The sequence below is a fragment of the Chlorocebus sabaeus genome, chromosome 10 (genome assembly GCF_047675955.1).
Source record: "Chlorocebus sabaeus isolate Y175 chromosome 10, mChlSab1.0.hap1, whole genome shotgun sequence".
NCBI classification, from domain to species: domain Eukaryota; kingdom Metazoa; phylum Chordata; class Mammalia; order Primates; family Cercopithecidae; genus Chlorocebus; species Chlorocebus sabaeus.
In genome coordinates, this window is record NC_132913.1 from 4,709,745 (window position 1) to 4,736,178 (window position 26,434).

Here is a 26,434-nt window from a genome sequence, read left to right on the forward strand (position 1 = left end):
CAGGAGTCAGGGCCTGGGGAACCAGGAACCAGGTAGGGTGGAGGGTCCAGCATTCACAGTGCTTCTCAGTAGCAAGACCTGAAGCAGGACCAAAGCAACTTCAAGTGGGTGCTGGACTCTATTATGCAGTGTAAACAAGTGCAGCCTCCAATTTAGTATCTAGCACCTAGTAGGTACTCAATAAATGTTCACTGAATGCATAAGTAAATGCATGCATATATAAATAAATGGATTTAGTGGTGTGCTTCTAGACATTTCTAATCACCAAATACCTCAAAGTTCAGAAAGAAAGAGTAACACCTTGCTTAAGTAGACATGGATGGTTACAGAAGCTCAAATACCCAGAACGGCCCTCAGAAATTTTCCAGCATGTCTTTTGACAGTTTGTCCAACAGAATCAGGGTTAGAAGAGACTGTTATTTTCTCTTCCTTTAAAACAATTAATAATTGCTTACTAGGTGCCAGATGCTGGTCTCAACATGTAATGCATTTTAACTCAGTCCTTGCAACAGTTGCCAGAACCTTGCTTGGAGCTCCTCCTTTCTAAAACCAGGAAAGCTCCAGAAAACAGGGCAGAGCTGGTTGCTCTATGTACACTATACAAGGGGAAAAGATGAGGCTATTAACTGTGCTTGGGACAGGTTGTGTGGTTTGTGTTTTTCAATGGCCTGATGGCTGCTCCTCACCCTACCCTGCTCCCATTCCCTCCTGGGGAGTGAGGACTGCAGCGAATCTGCAGGAGGAGCAGGACTTGGCCACACAAAGGACTGAAGTGGGAGAGGGTAACGCAGAAGATGACAAGGTGCTGGTTATGTGTGGGTGGGGGAGCAGTCACCCCTCACTTCTGCTGGGACTCCAGAGGGATGGGGAAGTACAGTGTGAGGCGACTGAGGAGGGGTCAGATCACTCAGGGCCTTGAGAGTGATGGGACAGCAGTCTCATGGGGCAGGGCTGTTTTGAGTTTGGGCATTTACTTTGAAGCTGCAGAACAAGCCTCTGTCTCTTCTTAGAATGCAGGTTTATGTGGAGGCCTTGGGGAGGGACTGCTGAAGAATATGGAAAGTCTGAAACTGCTCCCAAGTCCCACCTTTATAGAACAATTTCCTAAACTTCCTACTGCCTTCAGGGGAACACTTATGTCTGCATAATGTTAATAATACCACCTAAGAAGAAAAATGCTCAGCAGTGCAATTAGTTGGAGAATGCCAGGGTACACAGAGTCCAACAGGTGTCTTTGGTTACTTGCTGCCTCTGCTTTTTCTTTCTTTTTAAATTGTAGATGTTTCCTAGTTATTAATAAGCTGCTGAGAAGTGTGGATCTCAAAGAAGGTCACAGAGCACACAGCACCTCCCAAACTTGGTTGTTCTCGTGACACAGTTTGCAGTCACAGCCATGACCCGTGGGGATCCACTTGCTCATGGTTCAAAGAAAGGCAAAGGCAGGCTCAAGTTTTCTTGAGGATGGAGAGTTTGGGGGCATGGACCCAGGGCAGAAAATAACGTGGGATGAGGGAGATGGTGGAGAAGTGTAAGTAGCCTGGTCCGTCTACCCTCATCCCACCTCCACCCTCAACCTCCCTCACCAAAACTGCTGTCTCTTCAGCCCCTGAGTTCCTGTGAGTCAATAGCCCTGAGGAAGGCTGATAAATATATACACAGATATGTATGGTGTACATATGTATATATATTCACCCAGGGCTAGACTCCTCCATTACACATTCAAAACTACCTCCTAAGGAGAGGAAAAATGGCCACAGCCTCCCCTGCCCAAGTCCTTAGGTCAGTTCTCCCTGGATGTTTTCACCAAGATGCCCCACCCTGGCTGCTTGAAGGGCTCTGTGACGACAGCTCACCTGCAGTGATAGAAGTGTACATTGTGGTGGGGCTGTGCGATGAGAGCTCACCATCAATGGTGGTAATGTCCATTGTGGTGGAGGCGGAGGTCACCCCTGGATCAGGCCCTGTGAACAGAGGACAAGAATCTGAGGTCAGACAGGAGGACTCTCCATGCCTAGCAGCACCTTGGCCCAAGCTGCATCCTTTGTTCAGGTGTGAGCAGCTCTGTGAATGGGCCCAAGTGGACAGGAGCAGTGTGGTGCAACCAATGACTCTTAACAGGGGTGCACAGCCCAGGAGCCAGGTTCTGGTTGGTCACTGACTGGGATGGACCTGTTTGAACCTGAACCACCAGGTCACTCCAGGCCCATTCGAGTTCTCTGCCGTATGCCTGCACTGAGGGTGGTGCCTGCACCTGGTAGATGCTCAACAGTTATCTGTGGTGTGTATGAAGGCAGGGACTCTTGTTGTGTTTATGACAGAATGTTTGTGGAGTATCTGATGCTTACACCAGGGGTCTCAGTCCACTTTGTGTTGCTATAGCTGAATACTTGAGTAATTTATAAAGAAGAGAGGTTTATTTGGCTCACAGTTCTAGTGACTGGGAAGTCCAAATTGGGCAGCTGCATCTGGTAAGGGCCTCATACTGCTCCCCCTCGTGGCAAAAAGCAGAAGGGGAGCAGACATTTGTAAAGAGACCACAAGGTGATATAAAAAGCAAGAGAGTTTACAAAGGTAAATTTGGTTTTATAATAACCTGCTCTCAGGTAACCTATCCAGTCTCGTGACAGAAGGAACTCCCTCCCTCCCTCAAAGGGCTATTAGTCTATGCATGAGGGATTGGCCTCGATGACCCAAATATCTCCCACCAGGTCCCACCTCCCATCACTGCCACATTGGGAATCAAATTTCAACATGAGCTTTTGCAGGGTCAAACCACATCCAAACCATAGCATCAGGTGTTGCTTTAGCTGTCTTCTATCTACTGTATCATGCAGTCTTCACAGTCATCCTATGAGGTGCCTGGTGTTGTTGGCCCATGTCACAGGAAGAACACCAAGGCTCAGAGATGTGATGTGCCCATGATCACACAGCTCATTTAGTGTCAGGTCAGGACTTAGCCAGTGCTCTTGCCTCTGGAGTACACGTTCTCTCTTGGAGAAGCCCTTCCCGGGGCTCCTGTCTGAGGAGTCATTCCTGAAGCCCTCCCTTAGGTCTTTCCATTGACTGTCCTGTGGGAAGGACCACTGTATGACACTATCCCAGTTACTGTGTGCGTTTTTTCACGGCTTAATGGCCTGGCCAAAGAGGGCTGGGATGTGTAGGACATTGGAGACCTGCATGTTTCCTAGAGCTGCTGCACAGAATGCCGTATGTCTTCCGGGAGATGACTGTGAAGAAGGATTTATTGGATCACAGGAATATCAATGTTAACATAGGAAATCCCATGTTCCCATTACAATGGCTCTGCATAATAAAACAGAGAAGGATGTTTCATAATAGTCATTTCCACTCGGAAAATCACTTTAATTATAGTGTTTTGAGGTCATTCTCCCCAGTGCAGCTGCCTGATGCCTCTTCCTTTCCTTTCCTTTCCTTTCCTTTCCTTTCCTTTCCTTTCCTTTCCTTTCCTTTCCTTTCCTTTCCTTTCCTTCTCTCTCTCTCTCTTTCTTTCCCTCCCTCCCTCCCTCCCTTCCCTCCTTCCTTCCTTCCTTCCTTCCTTCCTTCCTTCCTTCCTTCCTTCCTTCCTTCCTTCCTTCCTGTCGTCTTTTCTTTCTTTCCTTCTTTTTTTTCACTCTCTTATAAGAAAGCAGCTGCTGGTGTCAGGAGTCATAGTGGGTGAGGAGAAAACAGACTTCCCAGCTAGGGGTCCACAGCAGGAAGCAGGTGAGCCACGCTAGGGGTGTCCGGGACCAACAAGGAGCTTAGAGGTGGGGAAGAAGATAATATAAGCCATCAAGTCAGCATAGGGACCCAGTGAACAAACCAGGAGTCAGGGCCTGGGGAGCCAGGAACCAGGTAGGGTGGAGGGTCCAGCATTCACAGTGCTTCTCAGTAGCAAGACCTAAAGCAGGACCATAGCAACTTCAAGTGGGTGCTGGACTATGTTATACAGTGTGAACAAGTGCAGCCTCCATTTGGTATCTAGCACCTAGTAGGTACTCAATAAATGTTCACTGAATGCATGAGTAAATGCATGCATATATAAATGAATGGATTTAGTGGTGGGGTTCTAGACTTTTCCAATCACCAAGCACCTCAAAGTTCAGAAAGAAAGAATAACAGTTTGTTTAAGTAGACATGGATGGTTACAGAAGCTCAAATACCCAGAACGGCCCTCAGAAATTTTCCGGGTGAAGACAGCATTTCTTATGTCAGTTTGTCCAACAGAATCAGGGTTAGAAGAGACTGTTATTTCCTCTTCCTTTAAAACAACTAATAATTGCTTACTAGGTGCCAGGTGCTGGTCTCAACATTTAATGCATTTTGACTCAGTCCTTGCAACAGTTCCCAGAACCTTGCTTGGAGCTCCTCCTTTCTAAAACCAGGAAAGCTCCAGAAAACAGGGCAGAGCTGGTTGCTCTATGTACACTATACAGGGGGAAAAAAGATGAGGCTATTAACTGTGCTTGGGACAGGTTGTGTGGTTTGTGTTTTTCAATGGCCTGATGGCTGCTCCTCACCCTACCCTGCTCCCATTCCCTCCTGGGGAGTGAGGACTGCAGCAAATCTGCAGGAGGAGCAGGACTTGGCCACACAAAGGACTGAAGTGGGAGAGGGTAACGCAGAAGATGACAAGGTGCTGGTTATGTGTGGGTGGGGGAGCAGTCACCCCTCACTTCTGCTGGGACTCCAGAGGGATGGGGAAGTACAGTGTGAGGCGACTGAGGAGGGGTCAGATCACTCAGGGCCTTGAGAGTGATGGGACAGCAGTCTCATGGGGCAGGGCTGTTTTGAGTTTGGGCATTTACTTTGAAGCTGCAGAACAAGCCTCTGTCTCTTCTTAGAATGCAGGTTTATGTGGAGGCCTTGGGGAGGGACTGCTGAAGAATATGGAAAGTCTGAAACTGCTCCCAAGTCCCACCTTTATAGAACAATTTCCTAAACTTCCTACTGCCTTCAGGGGAACACTTACGTCTGCATAATGTTAATAATACCATCTAAGAAGAAAAATGCTCAGCAGTGCAATTAGTTGGAGAATGCCAGGGTACACAGAGTCCAACAGGTGTCTTTGGTTACTTGCTGCCTCTGCTTTTTCTTTCTTTTTAAATTGTAGATGTTTCCTAGTTATTAATAAGCTGCTGAGAAGTGTGGATCTCAAAGAAGGTCACAGAGCACACAGCACCTCCCAAACTTGGTTGTTCTCGTGACACAGTTTGCAGTCACAGCCATGACCCGTGGGGATCCACTTGTTCAGGGTTCAAAGAAAGGCAAAGGCAGGCTCAAGTTTCCTTGAGGATGGAGAGTTTGGGGGCATGGACCCAGGGCAGAAAATAACGTGGGATGAGGGAGATGGTGGAGAAGTCTAAGTAGCCCTGTCAGTCTACCCTCATCCCACTTCCACCCTCAACCTCCCTCACCAAAGCTGCTGCCTCTCCAGCCCCTGAGTTCCTGTGAGTCAACAGCCCTGAGGAAGGCCAATAAATATATACACAGATATGTATGATGTACATATGTATATATATTTACCCAGGGCTAGACTCCTCCATTTCATGTTCAAAAGCACCTCTGAAGGAGAGAAAAAATGACCACAACCCCCTCTGCCCAAGTCCTTAGGTCAGTTCTCCCTGGATGTTTTCACCAAGGCCCCCCACCCTGGCTGCTTGAAGGGCTCTGTGACGACAGCTCACCTGCAGTGATAGAAGTGTACATTGTGGTGGGGCTGTGCGATGAGAGCTCACCGTCAGTGGTGGTAATGTCCATTGTGGTGGAGGTGGGGGACATCCCTGGATCAGGCCCTGTGAACAGAGGACAAGAATCTGAGGTCAGAGAGGAAGACTCTTCATGCCTAGCAGCACCTTGGCCCAAGCTGCATCCTTTGCTCAGGTGAGAGCAGCTCTGTCAATAGGCCCAAGTGGACAGAAGCAGTGTAGTGCACCCACCGAATCCTAGCAGGGGTGCACAGCCCAGGAGCCAGGTTCTGGTTGGTCACTGACTGGGATGGACCTGTTTGAACCTGAACCACCAGGGCACTCCAGGCCCATTCGAGTTCTCTGCCGTATGCCTGCACTGAGGGTGGTGCCTGCACCTGGTAGATGCTCAACAGTTATCTGTGGTGTGTATGAAGGCAGGGACTCTTGTTGTGTTTACGACAGAATGTTTGTGGAGTATCTGATGCTTACACCAGGGGTCTCAGTCCACTTTGTGTTGCTATAACTGAATACTTGGGTAATTTATAAAGAAGAGAGGTTTATTTGGCTCACAGTTCTAGTGGCTGGGAAGTCCAAATTGGGTAGCTGCCTCTGGTAAGGGCCTCATACTGCTCCCCCTCGTGGCAAAAAGCAGAAGGGGAGCAGACATTTGCAAAGAGATCACAGGTGATACAGAAAGCAAGAGAGTTTAGAAAGCTGAATTTGGTTTTATAACAACCTGCTCTCAGGTAACTAGTCCAATCTCATGACAGAAAGAACTCCCTCCCTTCCTCAATGGGGTATTAATCTATGCATGAGGGATCTGTCCCTATGACTCAAATATCTCCCACCAGGTCCCACCTCCCATCACTGCCACATTGGGAATCAAATTTCAACATGAGCTTTTGCAGGGTCAAACCACATCCAAACCATAGCACCAGGTGTTGCTTTAGCTGTCTTCTATCTACTGTATCATGCAGTCTTCACAGTCATCCTATGAGGTGCCTGGTGTTGTTGGTCCATGTCGCAGGAAGAACACCAAGGCTCAGAGATGTGATGTGCCCATGATCACACAGCTCATCCAATGTCAGGTCAGGACTTAGCCAGTGCTCTTGCCTCTGGAGTACACGTTCTCTCTTGGAGAAGCCCTTCCCGGGGCTCCTGTCTGAGGAGTCATTCCAGAAGCCCTCCCTTAGGTCTTTCCATTGACTGTCCTGTGGGAAGGACCAGTCTATGACACTATCCAAGTTACTGAATGCATTTTTTCACAGCTTAATGGCCTGGCCAAAGAGGGCTGGGATGTGTAGGACATTGGAGACCTGCATGTTTCCTAGAGCTGCTGCACAGAATGCCTTCTCTCCTCTGGGAGATGATTGTGAAGAAGGATTTATTGGATCACAGAAATATCAGTGTTAATATAGGAAATCCCATGTTCCCATTACAATGGCTCTGCATAATAAAACAGAGAAGGATGCTTCATAATAGTCATTTCCACTCAGAAAATCACTTTAATTATAGTGCTGTGAGGTCCTTCTCCCCAGTGCAGCTGCCAGATGCCTCTTTCTTATAAGAAACCAGCTGCTGGTGTCAGGAGTCATAGTGGGTGAGGGGAGAACAGACTCCTTGCTAGGGGTCCACAGTAGGAAGCAGGTGGGCCAAGCTGGGGTGTCCGGGGCCAGCAAGGAGCTTAGAGGTGGGGAAGAAGATAATACAAGGCATCAAGTCAGCAAAGGGACCCAGTGAACTCGCCAGGAGTCACGGCCTGGGGAGCCAGGAACCAGGTAGGGTGGAGGGTCCAGCATTCACAGTGCTTCTCTGTAGCAAGACCTGAAGCAGGACCACAGCAAGTTCAGGTGGGTGCTGGACTTTATTATACAGTGTGAACAAGTGCAGCCTCCAATTTAGTATGTAGTAGGTAGTAGGTATCAGTAAATATTTACTGAATGCATGAGTAAATGTACGCATATATAAATGAATGGATTCAGTGGTGGGGTTCTAGACTTTTCCAATCACCAAGCACCTCAAAGTTCAGAAAGAAAGAATAACACCTTGCTTAAGTAGACATGGATGGTTACAGAAGCTCAAATACCCAGAACTGCCCTCAGAAATTTTCTGGTGAAGACAACATTTCTTATGCCAGTTTGTCCAACAGAATCAGGGTTAGAAGAGACTGTTATTTCCTCTTCCTTTAAAACAAGTAATACTTTCATACTAAGTGCCAGGTTCTGCTCTCGACATTTAATGTATTTTAACTCAGTCCTTCCAACAGTTCCATTGCATAGGAGTTATTATTAGTCCCATTTTACAGATTTGGCAGCTGAGTCCCAGAAAAGTGTTATTCTCCCCGGCTTGTACAGCTTGTACAGCTACCTTGAGAGTCAGAAGTCAGTGATTTGAAGTCCTGGCAGCTTTGAGTCAGTGTGATTTGTATTGTAGCGCACTGCCAAGTGGAGAGCCTTGGTAAGCTGCTTTCCATTTGGCTTGAACGACTTGGGGTGCATTTCTTGGCTGCTTGTTAGGGACCTTGTACCCACATCTGTATACTGGGAGACTATACACACTTTCAGCAGGCCAGCCAGGCTGGGGGATGGGTGGGGTCTGAGACCTCTGGGACATTGCACTTGGGCCTCCCAATGTGGGCTCCCTCCATGCTCATGCCCACTGAGGAGCATGGTGGGCAGGAAAGTCCCTCAGCTGGAACTACTCCCTCCATGCCCCATGTCCTCCAAGTGTGTGCAGCTTGATTTACACATGTCTCCCAATGTGACAGACTCCAGGGAAGTGGCACTTTAGCCTGACCAGAGCTGCCCTATAGTAGTAGATCATTGTCAGCATAGAGAGGATGTCTGGGAAGGTGCAGATGCTGTGAGACAGTGGTTCTCAAAGCATAGTCTCTGAACACACAGCATCCTCTGGGAGCCTGTTAGAAATAGAAATTCTCAGGCCCCAGCCCAGACCTACTGAAGAAAAGCACTAGGACTGGATCCCAGTAATTACTATAGTAGATTCTGACGCATGCTCTAGGCTGGGAAGTGCTGGTGTAAGGAGGGCTTCCGGAAGCAGTGACATCAGGCTTGGTCCTTTAAGGACAAATAGGACTTTGCTGCACAAAGCATATAAGCATTCCAGGCAGAGAGCTCAGCATCTAAGGCAGCTCTCCCCACTTCTCAGCTTTCTCCCCAGTGTCTGCTTGCCATCCACGGCTCCAAGGCTCCGGAAGCTTCTGGAGATGGCGGGGTGAGAGTCCCCCTCGGCGCACTCCCTTGCCCTGTGCTCATTCAGCTAGCATCAGTGATATCAGGTCTTTGGAGAAGGCTGGCTGAGTGAGCTCAGGTCCTGCCCAGAAAGTAGGTGGTTGTCTGCATGCAGCTTAAGGGGCCTGGAATGAAAGCCTGCCCCTTGCTGGAGCTGAGGGATGTTTCTGAGGTTGGGATTAGGTTCATGCTGAGCTCAGCAACCAGGATGAGGGTGATCTGCGGGCAGCCTTGGGGGTGCGTTTATGGCAGAGTAAGGTGTTAATTACGGCCAAGCTTGGGTCTGGTATCAGAAATAGACAATTACCCAGCACAGCGATTGGACAGACATGAGAGGACCCATTTTTTGGAAAGACCCAAGCATCCTACTTTTTTTCTTCCGAGCCCTCCTCCAGGTTGCAAGGTCCCCTGCTGCCCCCTGCAACACCCCCGCCAGACAGGAAGCTCCACACGTTCGGGCTTGTGTTGCTCACAACTCTATACTCAGCTTTGTACTGGGTGCCTGGCACTGAATGACAACTGCTGAACGTTTGAAAGCCTCTGGGGAACCACAAACCAACTAAACTGCAGCCTTCACTATGCTCATCTTTGTGGAGCTGGGAATGGCTTTTCATCCAGAGAATTTGCCATTGGCTGCAGTCATCCCTACAACTCTCTGTGTCCTCAGGATGTCAGCTGTCTATTCTCTGGCGGAAGGTAGCCACCCCTGGAGGCAGCGGGGCACACATGCACAACCCTGAAGTGCGGGCAGTGCTCTGTGCTTCAGTTGGCAGCTTGAGTGCAGCTATTGGGGTGAAGGACCTCAGCTGCAATGGATTCTCAGGGGGCAGTGGTGTTTTTTTGATGTGGATGGAGAGCAGGGGTCAGGTGCTAGCCCTGAGGATGGAAGTCACGCTCCTCTGTTGCCACCAAGAGCCTCTCTTCTCTTGCATTTTCAGATGACACTGTGCTAAAAAGTTATTGTTTTTCCCGCATGGGCTGGTCTTTACATTTCCGTACCCAACTCCCATGGCTCCCCTCTGCCATAGGCGTTATTGAAGGAGTTCCCCACTTCCTGTCTTCCACTGTCCATCTGGTCCAGCAAAGAAAGAATAATTCAGGCACAGGGTGAGGGCTTGAAGGAGGGGAGTGAGAGTGAGGATGGCTTCAGACTAGAACCCCCAAGTGTTCTGGGAGGAGGAAGATGATCTCAGCCTCAACATCATGACAGGAAATGTAGGTTTTTCATGGGGGACTTGGAGACTTCCTGCAATGACAAACTTTGTTGGTGACAGTGATGCAGCAGCAATGGCAGCGTCGACTGCTTGACAGTTGGCCAGGTGCTGTGCCAGTTACCCAGAGTGTTCAATTGAGAGGAACTTACGGGCCTGGTTAGAAAAGTCAATTTACCAGGCCGGGTGCGGTGACTCACGCCTGTAATCCCAACTTTGGGAGGCTGAGGTGGGTGGAACACCTTAGGTCAGGAGTTCAAGGCCAGCCTGACCAACATGGTGAAATCCCGTCTCTACTAAAAATACAAAAATTAGTTGGGCATGGTGGCGGGTGCCTGCAATCCCAGCTACTCTGGAGTCTAAGGCAGGAGAATCACTTGAACCTGGGAGGTCGAGGTTGTAGGGAACTGAGATCGCAACATTGCACTCCAGCCTGGGCAACAGAGTGAGAATCCCTCTCAAAAAAAAAAAAAGAAAAGTCAATTTACCAAGCACTCTGAAGCAGCAAGGCTTTGTGCAAGTTTGATTTGGGGTTCAAGAGCCGGACAGCTATGGGGGAAGGAACAGTAACCTTTGGGGGCGTGGAAAGTGCTTCACAGCTAGCACTGTGGTTTTTCTTCCTGCTCTGGATTCCTCAGCGTCCTTACACAAGTGAAGTAGAAATCAGATGACAGTTGAAGTACATGAACTAACTTTTCTGTTTGGTAGGAAAGGTCAAATGCATTTACTTGCCCTTGATGGCTGGCTATTACTGCTTCCGGAAAAGATGCAGTGTACAGGCTCTAGGGTCTCAGAGTAAAGTGCCCCCAAGAAACAAATAAATAGCTTATTACCTACCCATCCATTTCTCCTAGAAGCCAGTCGGTGTTGGCTGAGCAGTTAGCATTTATTCAGCCCTAGCATTGCAGGGAAGAGGAGAACATGGTGTGTGTCTCCAGGAAGCATATGACTTGGCTGGGGAGGTGCAAAAGTCAGATTGCCCACAGTCTCTGTGTGATGAAGCATCAAAATGAGCATTGACGAGGTGGTCTGGAGACTTGTGGAGACACAACCGTGAGACTGAGCCCCAGGACTCTAGATTCTGTGGCAGTGGGGGTACTCATAATTGTGCTGGTTCATTCTTTCCTTCAGCAAACCTTTTGTAGCACCTACACTCCAGCCATATGCTCTATCGTTAAGGCCAAGCCCCTGCCGTCAGGAGCAAGCTGTGTAACCGACAAGGACAAATGCATGTGGGTAAGTTAGGAAAAGGTTGCTCTCTGTTGGAGCCCACAGATCTTCAGTGTCCTCAGGAAAGGCTTCCTGGAAGAGGTGGCCCCAAGTCTGTCCTGAGATAGCGGGTGGGCAATGCCAGTGTGGTAGTGGGCATGGTGGTGGGAGAGATACATGAAGGGAAGGCTGTGATGATAGAGTGGTCAGTAAGTTTCTGGGTTGGGTGGAGAGCCTTCCTGGATGCCTGATCACCATGGGCTCCAGGGACTTGCTGGATGTATGCTATGAGGTCTTCAATCTGCCTTCACTCTCAGGCATGGCCACCCTTCCCGTCTGTGCAGAAAGCACATGTGCATTCATCTGGTCTTGCAGATGGAATACACAGGTGAGGTTGATGTGAACTTGACCTGCCTGTTCAGAACGTGTCTGAAAGTCTCAAGGTCAATATGATTGCCCTGAAAGTCCATATGGGTGACCTTACAAACAGTCCCCCAACAATCCCCAGGGCTGCCAAGGTGCTGTGCAATTTAGCTGTACTGCTTTGACACCCTATATAAGACTATCCGCAGTGCTTTCCTCCTCCTAAACCTTGTCCAGTCTTATCTGTGGCTATGGTACCAAAACACCACATGGATGACAGGACTGGACCCATGCAGGCTGCACTGCACCATCTGGATGGAAGTGTGGAGGCCTGCAAGGGTGGGTGTGGAGGAGACGTGGCCTCTCTGCCCCGGAGAAGACAGTCATTCCCATGTCAGTAAACTGGGATGAAGCAGAGGCTCAACACTCAGAAAGCAGAGTCAGCAAAGGACATCTGCTCCTTACCTACATCTTGGAGTCTTGCTGCGGAACTTTTCATACCTAGTCATTTGCTTTTGGGATGTGCTCCCAGGAGGAGAACTGGAAAGAAAGTGAGGCTGCCGTGACTTAGAACTTGAACTCTCTGGTTCCAGGGTTTTCTCTGTATAGACTCCCTGTTATTCCCCCTGAGCCTTAAAAAAAATTTAAACACAACCTTACTTCAACACCATAACCAATCTGCCTCAGTTGAGCTACAATATCTAAGTAAAAGGAAAGAGTTTTTTTCTTCATTGTGAGGAGACAATATGAAAAAGCGGAACCATCGACTCCTAAGTCCAGGATGCTGACAACAGCAGAAATCAGCAAGGCACCCTGAAAGAGGAAGAATCTGGGGATAAAAGCCTGGCTGAGCAAGGTGGAGTTACCCTTGTCCACCACTGGGGAGAGGAACTTGTCACCTGTGGATGGTGCAGCATTTGTAATTCATCAGGAAAGCAGCAAATATCCTTTTTTTTGGAGACAGAATCTCGCTTTGTCACCGAGGCTGGAGTGCAATGGCGCAACCTCTGCCCACCAGGTTCAAGTGATTCTCCCTGCCTCAGCCTCCTGAGTAGCTGGGATTACAGGTACCTGCCACCACGTCTGTCTAATTTTTGTATTTTCAGTAGAGATGGGTTTTTCGCTATGTTGGCCAGACTGGTCTCCAACTCCTGACTTCACGTGAGCCACCCGCCTTGGCCTCCCAAAGTGCTGGGATTACAGGCATGAGCCACCTCACCTGGTCACAAATATCTTTCTTTACTCATGGCATAGATTGAAGGAAAGCAGAACCACAATTTCCCCAGCCTGACCCCCAGCAGACACACCCTGCTGGAAGATTTCTAGGGAAATCAAATTTGAAAGAGGCAGGAAGTGTGGGGAGGAGGCGATTCTAGTGGCTCTTATGTCTGGGAAGTTCCTGGGGCTCGGTCAGCATCTGGCTGCTGAAGATGGGTAGGAACTGGAGAGGGTGTCTGGGGTCAGCAGGCAACTGAAGAAGCTCAGGCTTAAGACAATGCCCAGATTGCTGAGAGGAGCCGAGATAACGTGTTCTTCCTGGAAGCAGAAAGCTGCCCTGAACAGTTGGCGGCTTCAGCACACTAGCAGGGCAGTCCCCGCCGTGTAACCTCTGACTTGCCCCTGCATCTGCATCACGCTGAGGGATCTTCACAGCGGAAAGAGAACAGAGTCCTTAAGAGGGAACTGAAGCTGAGGGGAGAAGCGGGACATGCCGTCTGAGAGTGAGTCAGCATTCAGGCTCGCAAGAACCCCACCCTGACAGAGATGGGGACTGGGCACAGTGGAGGACTCTGAGAATCTTTTCCTTCTGCCTGTCCCCTGCCTGCTCCTATGCCTGGTGCTGGGTTTGGGGATTTGGGGCCCTTGTGCCAGGGTCTGGTCCATGCACATGCCTTTCTGCTCTATAGCTCCTGAGATTGCAGTCTTTTTGGCCTTGTTGTTGGAAAATTAAGCACGTGTTCCCAGCTGATCCACTTACTAGACCACTGCTGATTGATTTAAGGATAGCTGAGCTCCAGTGAGGCAGCAGGGAAATGCGTCTCCAAAAGCAGGTGTTTGGGGCACCAAAATGGCAAAGGAAATGGCTGTGTGCAGATGTCCTGAGGAGCCAGGAAGGCCCGTGTATCCCAATCAGTATCTGCTTGACTTGCCAGCTCCAAGCTCCACCAGAGGTGGCTGGAGTGCAGAACACCCTGGAACACCTATTTCCAGCCTCAGCTCCATCCAGACACCTCCCCGAGGAGAGTGAGGGTGTGTAATCCTGCACACCGTGCTCCTGGGCCCACCCATCTGCCAGACTCAGGGCCAGGCATCTGGCCACCCCGCTGTGAAGTCAGCACACTTGCCAGGCATGGTGCAGACAGGTGAGGGATGAGGGAGTGGCACCTCAGTGGCGACACTCATGGCCAGACTATTTTGAGGAATGCTATGTAGCTTTTCTTTCTCTTTCTTTTCCTTTCCCTTTCCCTTTTCCTTTTCCTTTCCTTTTTTTTTTTTTTTTTTTTTTTGGCGAAGTTTTTGCTCTGTTGCCCAGGTTGGAGTGCAATGGCGCAATCTCATCTCACTGCAAACCACGGTTTCTTCACGTGTAAAACCCGGTGGCACAACCATGTAGCCTCATTATAAGCTAGTTTGTGGTACACAGTGCCTGACATAGGTCAAGCTATTTGAACGTTAATTATTCTGATCGTCCATATGTCAAAATGGGATTCCTAGAAACAAGTACCTTCAATACTCTGGTACACTATTTGGCATATGTATCACCCTGAGAATCAAGCAATCCACTTCTAGGAATTGATCCTAGAGAAACAATCTGGAAGAGGAACAAAAGTCTAGGCTCAGGAAAGTAGATTGCAATGCAGTCTAAAATGAAAAATTAGAACAATCTAAATGTTCCGTATTTGGGCATTGGTTATGTAAATTACGATACCCGCATATAACCCAGTATTATGCAATGAGGGAAGGGGTGCACGTGAACTTAGTGACCGGAGGAAATGCTTAGGGTATGATGTTAAGTGAAGAAAACAAGACCCTCTAAATAGAAACGATGAGAAATATTCCACAAAAGTCTTAAGACAAAGGAATGAAAGGAAATACACATCAAATGTTAAGTACTGGCTTTTAAGTAGTAGATGGGTTAGGAGTGGTTTTGTTTTCTTCTAATATATGGCTGTCTGTGTTTTCCAAGTCATCTACAAAAAACATGTGTTACTTTTACAGTGAAGAAATGGGGATGGATCTTCAGAACTGGCTATTGTCTTGCAGAATCTTCAAAGTCGCCGACTAGAAGGTCTGTCAAGGTCCTTTCCCGCTGCCCTGACCTGCCTGCCTTGCTTCAGGTTCCTGCTGGGTGCCTGCACCTGCTTTGCAGTGTCTCCCGCGAGCTGGCATCAGGCTGTGGTTGGATAGTAGGACCGTGGCCACCTTCTCTGAATGGCCCTCTGAGTCTTGTGTCCACACATCCTTTGCCTAACCTGGTCAGGAGATGCTCCAAGTAGCCGTTTTCATTTCCAAGAAAGACATGCATGTTGTGGAAAAGAGAGAGTGCATTCAGTGACCACAGCTCCTCACACCCTTTCCCTGGGCTGCAATTGCAGGTTGAGAAATGTGGGCTGTGGCTTCAGTCCATGGTTCACCCCCAGTCCCTTGCTTCTGCAGGTGGAAATGAAGGGAAGATCTGACCTCTCAGGGAGCAGGTCAGAGGCTGGGCATTTGGAGTCACAGCGCTGCTGGCCACAGACTTTGCTTCTTGAGCTGCCTGAGTTTGTTATTGGTGTGCTACTCAGCTGTCCTTTCAGGGATCACCAGTGCAAACAGTTTCCTAGAGGCACTGGAAATGTTCCTCTCACTTCCTACACTCATTGAGAGTCCCCTGCCAGGATTATCTGAGGGGAGGCTCTGGGTTTTCCCTTGGATTTTGGCCTCATGGAGGGAAACCCTACACTGAAGTGTGGAGACTCAGTTTCTCCTCTTGGCTTCATCTTTCTCCATCTCCTCTGACAATTCCTGTGGCCATCTTCAACCTCTTCATCCTTATCCACATCGTTGGCTTTCTTTTCCAAGATATAATGAATCTTTCTTTCATCAACAAATTGGCTCTACCGTTTTGTTTCCATATTTGTAAAGAAATATGAGGTTTGGCTCCTGCACGCAATGATCACTCTGGACCCCCCACTGGAGTTTTAGATGTACAGTGAGTGATTAATACTGTGGTTTTGGAACCTGAGTTGCATGGGGTGGAAGTGAGGGAACACCTTAAAGAGGTAAAAATCATTCTTAGCTTACCCGACTGTACAAAAATAGGCCACAGGTTGCATTTAGCCCACGGGCTGTAGTTTGCTGAACAACCTGTTCATGTCACCATTAAGATGCTTTCTCTGTCTCTGCACTAATTTTTTTTTCAGATGGATTTTCACTCTTGTTGCCCAGGCTGGAGTGCAGTGGCACGATCTTGGCTCACTGCAACCTCTGCCTCCCGGATTCAAGCAATTCTCCTGCCTCAGCCTCCCGAGTAGTTGAGATCACAGGCATGCGCCACCACACCTGGCTAATTTTGTATTTTTAGGGATGGAGTTTCTCCATGTTGGTCAGGCTGGTCTCAAACTCCCGACCTCAGGTGATCCACCCACCTCGGCCTCCCAAAGTGCTGGGATTACAGGTGTCAGCCACCAGGCCCGGCCGACTCTGCACTAAGTTTTGAGCTCCTGGAAGACACTGACTGTGTTTTTTTTGCTCTAGCATCTGAATGAATGAGTGATGTTGGTTAAAATATCCTCTGACATGTCCTGGCTGATCCTTCTCTCATTTTTTTTTTCTTTCTCTACACACCTGCTTCTCAGATGCTGGATAAAAAACCTCCCTAAGATTCTCTAAGTCACTCAATAGTCACTCCATAGATATACACTATGCTTCCAATGACATTAATGACTGTCATTTGTTAAGTTCCTGGTGTGCAGACCTTTGTACAGTCCTGGAGACATAGAGGTGAAGCTGGCATCCTCTGTGTGTGAGCCTGTGTGGGCCCGTGTGTGCTCACACATGTGATCTGGGTTCAGACCAGTTGGCCCCTGTGCAGCTTGGAGTCACATTTGGGTGGCCTTCGAGGTCCCTGCTCCCCAGACAGATGCTGCGTGCTAATCTTTACCACTTCTCTGGAGGACTTAATTCATTTAAAAAATCATATAATTGCATTTTCAGCATAATTAGGTACTTAATTACATGACTAAATGTCCTCAATCGGGCTGCATGTGTAAATAATGATGATTTAGTTAGGTACACTTTGTTATTGGGTTTCCAGAAGGCTCATCAGTTGGTGAACAGGATGTGGAAAGTGTTTTTCTCCTTCCTCCACCGGGTTTGACAGGCAGGAGCAGCAGAGCCCGTGTGGGGAGTGGGCAGGACCACAGGGGCGGCAGGAGGCAGGAGGGAACTTTCTGCTGCCTGGAAGCTCAGTTCAAACATTCAGGAGGATTGGCTCCAAGGAGGAGGTTCGTGGCTACATCCCAAGGCAGATGGCCGCGTTTGCCCAGGAGATGTGCTCAGGAAGGGGAGGCCAAAGTGGCCCAGAGACAACAGGACCCACGGTTTATGGGCCCAACGGGTGGAGATGCGGTGGCGAAGAATGCTGGAAGGAAGGAAAAGTGCAGGAGCAGGATGCAGGGGGCCGCTTCTCTTCATTCCCTGGAAGCCGCCTTCTCCTGCCTAGCCAGGGAGGGCTCCGTGAGAACTCAAGGCTTCAGGAAAGGCCACTGCTTTCTCCCTACTCTGGCCAGCCAGGGGCACACTGGCTCAGTGGGATGGGGAGGGAGCCTGCAGCAGAGGGTACTGACGTGACCAGGCCTGCAGGAGAGGATGCCTGTGAAAGTCGTGGGGAGTGTATACACTGTACATCTTAGCCATTGCCGTTGGTGATGCCGTGATTTGTGTTTTATGTCAGACTCGTATTTGAAAGCCTGTTGGAAAGACGGGGGGCATTTTCTTTCTTTCTTTCTTTCCTTCCTTCCTTCCTTCCTTCCTTCCTTCCTTCCTTCCTTCCTTCCTTCCTTCCTTCCTTCCTTCTTTCTTTCCTTCTTTCCTTCCTTCTTTCTTTGCTTCTTTCTTTCCTTCCTTCCTTCCTTCTTTCTTTGCTTCCTTCCTTCCTTCCTTCCTTCCTTCCTTCCTTCCTTCTTCCTTCCTTCCTTCCTTCTTTCCTTCCTTCCTTCCTTCCTCTTCTCTTTCTTTCTTTCTTTCTTTTTTTTTCTTTCTTTCTTTTCTTTCTTTCTTTCTCTTTCTCTTTCTCTCTCTCTCTCTTTCTTTCTTTCTTTCTTTCTCTCTCTTTCTCTCTTTCTTTCTTTCTTTCTTTCTTTCTTTCTTTCTTTCTTTCTTTCTTTCTTTCTTTCTTTCTCTCTCTCTCTCTCTCTCTCTCTCTCTCTCTCTCTCTCTCTCTCTTTCTCTCTCTCTCTCTCTGTCTCTTTCTCTCTTTCTCTCTTTCTCTCTTTCTTTCTTTCTTTGTCTCGATTGGTGGCCCAGGCTGGAGTGCAGTGGCACCATCTCAGCTCACTGCAAGCTCCGCCTCCTGGGTTCAAGCGATTCTCCTGCCTCAGCCTCCTGAGTAGCTGGGACTACAGGTGCCCGCCACCACGCCCGGCTAATTTTTTTGTGTTTTTAATAGAGACGGGGTTTCACTGCGTTAGCCAGGATGGTCTCCATCTCCTGACCTCGTGATCCACCCACCTTGACCTCCCAAAGTACTGGGATTACAGGCGTGAACCGCTGCACCCGGCCGACGGGGGGCATTTTCATCTGAATATTGGGCAGCTATGTTTGGGGCGGTGGTGAAGACAAACGCACACCAACAAATGACTCTTTCCAAAATGCATCTTAAAAGTGCTTTAAGGGTGCATCCTGATAGGTGGCATAGGGAACATGGGTTTTGGTGCCAGAGATTTGGCAGTTAAGTCCTGGTGCTCCGTGTCCCGACTCCAAGCCCCCTCCCAGACCCTCGCGTGCTCATCCCTAGTGAAAGATTACAGCAGGTAACACACACAAATCACTGAGTGTGGCTATCGAGGCGTTGCACGGCACATGGGAGTTACTCTGATTGTCCTCGTATATTTAAGGATGAATATACACAAGAACACACACATACACACTCACATACAGACTCACACAATCACAAAGACTCACACTCATATACATACACGTACACACTCAGACACACACACGCTCACACACACTCACACTCTCCCACACTCATACACATACACACTCCTCTCTCATTCTCTCACACACTCACAAATTCTAATACACTTTAACATACACACTCTTACTCTATCACACACATTCTCTCACACACACTCACACTCTGACACACTCACACACTCTCACATGCACTCACACACTCATACACATACACTCTTACACACACTCTCCCACATAGGCACACACAGGCACACACACGCACGCACACACACACACACACACACAGCCTCGGGGGACAGAAGCCTAGACTTGCTCTGTGGGAAGATACGGTGTGGGAGCCTGGCTTCAGGTGCCAGATCCTGTGACTGGGGCAGGCAGGGAGCACTTTCTCTCCTGGAGCAGCTGGGTACCCTGAGCGTTTCCAGCTGTGCTGTGAACCCTCCTTTGTCCTCCAATCCTGTCTTCTGGGTATCAGGGCAGGAAAGGAGCTTCAGGAAGTTACCAGTTCAATTTCATTTTGCTTCTGAAACAGAGCCAGGAAGCCACCTGCCCTGGCTCAAGCACCCATCCTGTCTTTTCTCTGTGCTTAGGGAGAAAAAGCCATCTCCCTTCACTGTCCCTGCCCCACCACCCCTCAGCCCCATCTTCCCACTGTGTTTCTAGCAGATGAAAATCCTCTAAAATACATCTCAATCCATCACCCTGGCAAGCTCTTGCTCCATCTTCCCAGCCACCTGTCCAGGTCTTGTGATTTATGTTTGTTCAACATTAATCTTTTAAAAGCAAAGAAGCCATAAACACATACATAACTCTGCCCCCTGTCAGAAGAAATCCCATGACACAAATCAACTGCCATCTAAATTAGATGTTTCTTTCATAGAAAGTGATAAACGCGCTGGAGACTAATCAAAGAAAAGTCAACTAACTTAGACTTTGTTTCACTTCAGGGTTTTGTAGGTGATGTGGTTGAAGTTGGGCAATCAGTTAATGTCTAGTGACCAACAGGAATGCGTGAATTGGCCCAGTTCTGATGTTTTGATGCTTCCAATGTAAACAGGAGACTTTGTTCATCATTTCTCATCAGGGTTCTTAGCACTTCAAAAGCAAGTTTGAAAGCTAACATTTAATCTTAGGAGAAGAAGGGTAAGTGCCAACACAATCTATTCTTCTGTCAGGCTGGTGTGCTAATTTCCTTGATAAAGGCAAGAAGCCTTTGCTTAAGCAAACCAAGTAACAGAGTGAAAGTAGTTACCCAAAAAGACATGAGGCAGGTACAGGGGTGGATCTGTTTCTTCAATCAGGATTAGAGGCTCCTAGAGAAGCCAGGTTGTCTAATCAGGATTAGAGGCTCCTAGAGAAGCCAGGTTGTATGGAGGGCTCATGGCACAACTGCAAGAAGCCAGGTTGTATAGATTTCAAAATTGTATCATTTTCAAGTATAGATGATTTCATAATGAAACAAATGCATTAATTTTTTTTAACACTTTCAATGTAACTATTTCAGAGTTGTTTTGGGAAGTATAAAAGCTGTGGTTTTAGGAGGAAATAAATGAAAGAATATAAATGGCTAAACCCAGTACATATCATTAGCTTATTTTTCTCTTTTTCTTTTCCTCGTCTTATTACTTCTTCCACCATCACTACTATGGTGAATATCACTAATACAACCTTATTACTCACCTGCTTGGGTGAGGAATGGGCAATGAAGGATCCTAAAGACCAGGCTAAGAAGTCTGGGTTTTCTCGGGTAGTGACGAACAGCCACGACAGGTGAAGAGGTCATAGAGGAGGGAATTCTCTAGAGTTTTGAAGCAGGGCAGGGATGGAAAGGAGAGCCCATTGTTTAGAATGGCACTTAGAAGCTACTGAGAAAGAATCAGGATGACACAATGAGAGGCTCACAGGAGTGGGTGATGGACAGAGGCAAGGGTCTAGATGTGAGGCAGGAGCTGTAGGAGAGGCTGGTGGTCTGAGAATTTGGGGTTTAGGCAGGAGTGTGAGTAGAAGCGAATGAAGGGAACATCAGTGTGATGGGAGATGTAGGAGAGTTATGAATAATCATTTATTATTCTATGTTTCTACATGCCTGGTTATTGAATCACTTCCACAATTACAGTAAAGAATTAAAAATTAAGATGGGTCTCAGATTCCACAGTTACATACAAAATAGATTTCTGTTCATTGTGGGAGGAATCCATGAGATGGATGCAAAGGATGGGAAGGGAACCAGGGAAAGCCCCTTGGAGGATGCTTCTGATGAGAAAGGGTCCGTCCACGCTGGGCTTTGTGGCGGGGCCTGGCAGGGCTGCAGCAGGTGGGCGCGCTCAGCAGGCACCACTTGCCCTGGGTGCTCAGCTCTGGCTGCACCTTGGAATCATCTGGGACCCTTTCAGAAACACCCATGTTCAGGTCCTTTTCTATTACAGCTGCCAGACATAATACAAGAAGCCAGTGAAATTTGACTTTCAGATAAACAATGAAAATTATCTGAATATAAGTATGTCCCAAGTGTTGCATGACAGCTCCACTGCGGGTCTGGCCTTTGTTTGAACTCACCAAATGTGTTGAGGGGTTAACAGTAACAGAAGCTGAGGAGAAAAGCTAACTTCTGAAGATAAAATGTGCTGTCTCGAACAGGGTGTGTGTGTGTGGCGGGGGTGGGATTTGGAGGGATGAACCCCTCTAGCCAGAGCTCCCAGGAAGGAGCAAGGTGCTTGGGCTTTAGGCACCAGCAGACCTGGCTTCCAACCCGACCACACCACATTATACCTTAAAGGAACAAAACACTTAAAAAAAGCTTCCATCTTCTCTGAGGCTCAGTGCTGTCACATGGGAGCCGTAGCGTCTGCCTCACAGGGAATTCTGAGCATACACAAAATCCTGTCACGCCTGTGGGAGGCACCAGCTCCCACCCACCACGTTCAGGGCCCAAGGGCCTCTCTAGTGCCCCTTTCTTCACCCGTGGCCTTGCCAAGCCTGTATCCCCTCTGGTTTCCAAACAGGTCCTGTTGCCTATGGCCACCAGAAGCCTGCCTTGCTTTGGTATCTCAGAAAGTAAAGAAGTTTTCTGGGTCTCGCTGCTCCTATTTCTGAGAGGTTGGGGCCTGGGGACGGGTCTGAGGGAGCAGCTGGTGAGCGGCTGGCTCAGGCCCACTTTATCAGCAGCAGGCCACCCAGCGCAGGCCCACCGGGTCCCCCTGCAGCTGTCTGATAAGAGGCTCAGTTCTGCTGCTTCTCCCGCTCGGAGGCTTATCAGAGGCAGGCTTGGGTGGAGGAGCCATTTCCATCAGCTTGAATAAGAGGAGGGAAAAATGGCCCTTGGAAGAAATGTTACAATACAGTGCCCAGGCACACTCAGATGCAGCCACCGAGCTGCCTGCCCGTGAGACCGGGCTCTGTGTCCTGATGTTGCAGACAGGAGGCAGGTGTCTCACTTTCTATTCAGAGACGGGCTTTCTTAGGACAAGGTGCCACAGGCATCCCTGCTCTGGAACCACTTGGGAGCCCTCAGGCCCCACAGCAGAGACTCGAGGTTAAATCCAAGAGGCCAACCCTCCTAGATTGAAGAGGTGTCATTTAAGTCTCCTAACAGTGTGCCTGTGCCCACGTGTGTGTGTGTGTGTGAGTGTGTGTGTATGTGTATGTGTACATGTGTGCATCTCGTGGAGAGGATCTGGAGGTGCTTAAGCATGAAACCATTTGTCCACTTAAAATTATGGTACCTAAAGCACCTGGTTGAACTGAGAGAAGGAGCTGGCACAGTCTGCCTGCCCATGAGTCTGTGGCGGGACAGAGGTTGTGGAAAACACCTGAATTCTAGTTGCGGCTCTGCCATTTGCTATTGCTGTGGCTTTAGGACTGTTATTTCACACCTTTCCGATCTCGTTTATTTAGGAACACTCACGATACCAAGTTGTTTTAGGACCCCAGACCTTGTCTTTTAAACAAGGGCGTAATGACACTCTCCTCCGGAAATCACACTGGCAGCTCACCTGGCACAGGAAGGGCTCAGCGAACGTGATCACCTTTTCCACCCCCACCCGCCACGGTCCCAGGCTGTGGTGAGGACACAGGGGTAAGAAATGTGGATGTGTTTTGGTGTGCATGAGCGATTCCAAGTAGAGACAGCAGATGCCCAGGGGCCAACTTCCAAGACGTTAGGTGAAGATGAGAAGCGCGGGAATCAGGAGTCAGTCACTTCCAGAGCAACTGGATTCTTGTCCTGGCATCGTATTACTTGAGGACAGGAGGCACACAGAAAGAGCGCTTGTGCTTGGGTTGGAGGGGCTTCGCTCACTAGACCTCCCTGGACCGTTCATTACATTAAGCAGATGAAAAGCACCTCCCAATACCCTTCTAGGTCTTAGGATCCTGACCTCGAGCGTGACTTGCCTTCTGGGTGAGTTACATTAGTCTGCACCTCTGACATGGGTGAGGCTAAGACTGAGGTGGTAGAATACTGGGTTCTAGCCTGAGCTGTGTGAGCCAAGCTGCTCTCTCTGCCTCTCTGTTTTCAGAGAGGAGAAGGAGTCCATGTATCTGGGCTGTGCTTTCATTGTGCCAGGGAAGAGTGGGTGGGTCTGAATGTGGCTCCTGGCCTTCCTCCCCCAGGTTAGGTGGCAGCTTGGACCTAGAAGCAGTGGGTCGAGACCTCCTGTATCCACATCCTTTCACAGTTCTGTTCTCTGTCCACTGCTGGGTCAGCCCTTCCACCCCAAGGGAAGAAGGTCACTGCTCTGTGCTCTCTCCCGGGCTGATGCCTCTAGGGCTTGCACTGACCCAGAGCTGTGGGTGAGGGGCCCATGCACATTCTGCCTGCTCCCTAAGGGTCCTGTGTGCTCTGTGGACTGCAGGTGCTGAGGGGACAGGGGACCCACACTCACACTCACTCCCTGCAGGGCCAGGCACCCAAAAGATGCAACTGACAATTTCAGACAGGCTCTGAAAACTGGCCTCTGTGTGTGTGTGTATGTGTGTAAGCGTGTGTATGTGTGTAAGTGCGTATGTGTGTTGCGTGTAAGCATGTATGTGTAAGCATGTATGTGCGTATGTGTGTGTAAGTATGTGTTTGTATGTGTAAGCATGTGTAAGTGTGTATGTGTGTAAGTGTGTGTATGTGTACGCATGTATGTGTGTAAGCATGTGTATGTGTGTAAGTACATATGTGTTGCACATGAGCATATGTAAGCATGTATGCACATGTGTGTGTGTATGTGTGCACATGTGTGTAAGCATGTGTTTGTGTGTGTAAGCATGCATGTGCGTGTGTGTATGTAAGTTGCGTGTATGCGTAAGCGTGTATGTGTGTAAGCATGTACTTGAGTGTGTGTATGTGTGTAAGTGTGCGTGTATGTGTGTATGTGTAAGCGTGTATGTGTGTGAGCGTGTGTGCATATGTGTGTACGTGGACGCATGTGCAAATTGGGCACTCTGTGAACCACCCATTTCAGGGACTGCAGGAGGGCTCACTATCCTCTTCCTCCTTCCCAGCTCCCACCTCATGCACAGGTTGCCCAGGCCTTCCTCTCAGGCCCCTGTTAGAGCTAAGGTGAGATGCAGAAGGGCACCTCTTCAGAGTCACGAGACTTCTGGAGGGGGCTCGAAGGCTCCAAGACTTAGCGGGGATGGCGGACTTCTGGATGCTGTAACAGGTGCCAGGAGGTGGTCCCCTCATCTCTCTGTCACCTCACCTGTCTACCTGCCTCTCTCAGTTACCTTTTCCCTCCTTCCTCCCCCAGCCACCTGGCCCTGGATGTGTCTCGGTCAGACCAGGCCTGCAGCTGCCTCAGGACCCTTGCACTTGTTGTGCTCTCTGCCTGTCATGCTTCCCTCAGATGACCCCATGTCTGGATCATACACTTTTTTCAGGACTTTCTCAAACATCGCCACCCTTAGTGAAGCCTTCCATGGCCACCCTATAAGATGGCACCCCTCACCCCTCACCTTCCATCTCCCTTCCCGGCTTCACTGTCCACTCAGCGATGTACTGAACATTCTACCCATGCATCCACCCCACCAGAGCGTGAGCTCCTCCTGGGATTCTGCCGGTTTGTTCACTGTCTTATTCCCAGAGCTTTGGCCGGGGCCCGACACACGGCTGGTGCTCAGTGACCATTGGTGGCATGTGAGCTCCCAGGCCACAGGTGTGCTGGGGCAGTTGGCAGAAGTGTGGACTCCAGGGGACCACAGCTGAGCTCAGGAGCCACCAGGTTATAACTGGACGAATGTGGACACACATCGACCTTGGAGGCTCCATCTCCAAATCTGAATGATGGACTCCTGGTAGGGAGAGGTTTCAATGAGGAAGCGTGCAAGTGCACAGCTGACACCTGGCCCACGCGTGGAGAGGCTGCTCCCCTGTGCCTGTGCTTGCGATAATGTGCTGTTGTCTGAACTTGGGTGTTAGCTGGTTGTCCCTAGCTGTGGGGCTCAGGGAAGCCTGCCTCGCACGCTTGCACCTGCTCTGGCTGTCCCTCCTGCACCTGCCCAGTGAGGTGGGGATTTTCTACAGGGCAGATGCAAAGCCCCAAGTGCTTGTATTTCCAGAGGAGGTAGGAGGAGGGCAGGAGAGAGGGGAAGACTACAAGAGCGCCTCCTGCCTGCTGGCGGCCTGGGCAGTGGCAGGTCAGGGAACGGGAACTGGTGCTCTTCTCGTGGGCCCAGGTGAGTGGGCCCCAGCCTGAGTGGGCCTCGCTGGCTGCTGCCTGCTCCCTGACCTCGGGGTGGATTTTTCTTCCATGGTTTCCCATCCATTCATGGGGTTGAGGTGCAACAGGGTCAGGTGGGCCCCGGCCTAGAAGTTGTGCCACCAGAGAGTCTCTTGGTTAAAGTCAGGAGTCTATAAAAGGCTGGACAGTAAATAGTTTAGGCTTGGGGACTACCGGTCTCTATGGCAAAGATTCAATGCTGCTGTTGTAGCAGGGAAGCAGTGCATGACACTCCGTAAATGGTAGGTGCTGTTGTACCCCAAGAAAGCTTCATGTGTGCAGACAGGGGGCAGCTGGATTTGGCGGTGGGTCTCCGTTTGCAGCCCTCCTGTGTAAGTTTCCCTGTCTCTGAGTCTCTCGGGTTCCTCGCTGGTTAACATCTACTGAGTGTGTGCCCTGTGCTAGGCCTGGGCCGTCATCCACAGCCTCTCATGCAAGGTGCCTGTGGGGACTAAGCCACCAAGAGGCTGAGCTGTGCCTGTGGTTCAGACTGGTCCTCTCGAGGCCTGTGACCCATGTGATATCTTGCTGCTTGTCAGAGCGCAGGCACATCCCTGCTGCCTCAGCCCCTTCTAGGGATTACAGAAGTGCCTGTGAGGACACAGGCATTGCTGGGGAAGCAGAGACCAAAGGGGACGAAACCAGTACCCCAAGGCCACCCTCACTGGCTCATGGCAGGGCCGAGACAGCAATGGGGAGGTGAGGTGGGTGGCTCTAATGGGCTCCTTGTGCCCCTCTGTGGGTGCACTGGTTGGCGAGGCGCTGCACAGTGAGACTTCTCCAGGCAATCCTGAGCCCCGGGGTGGAATGGGGGTGTCCCAGAA

The 26,434-nt window shown here is 49.5% G+C and overlaps 1 protein-coding gene across 1 annotated transcript in view; it reads right to left on the minus strand.

The window, feature by feature from the left end:
* GYPC (glycophorin C (Gerbich blood group)) overlaps positions 1 to 26,434 on the minus strand; it is a 45,124-nt gene that overhangs the window by 4,562 nt on the left and 14,128 nt on the right. The window contains exons 2-3 of the mRNA XM_073019593.1: positions 5,688 to 5,795; positions 1,854 to 1,961 (exon numbers count right to left, since the gene is read on the minus strand). Coding sequence (XP_072875694.1) covers positions 1,854 to 1,961; positions 5,688 to 5,795 — 216 coding nt within the window. The remainder of the gene's footprint in view (positions 1 to 1,853; positions 1,962 to 5,687; positions 5,796 to 26,434) is intronic.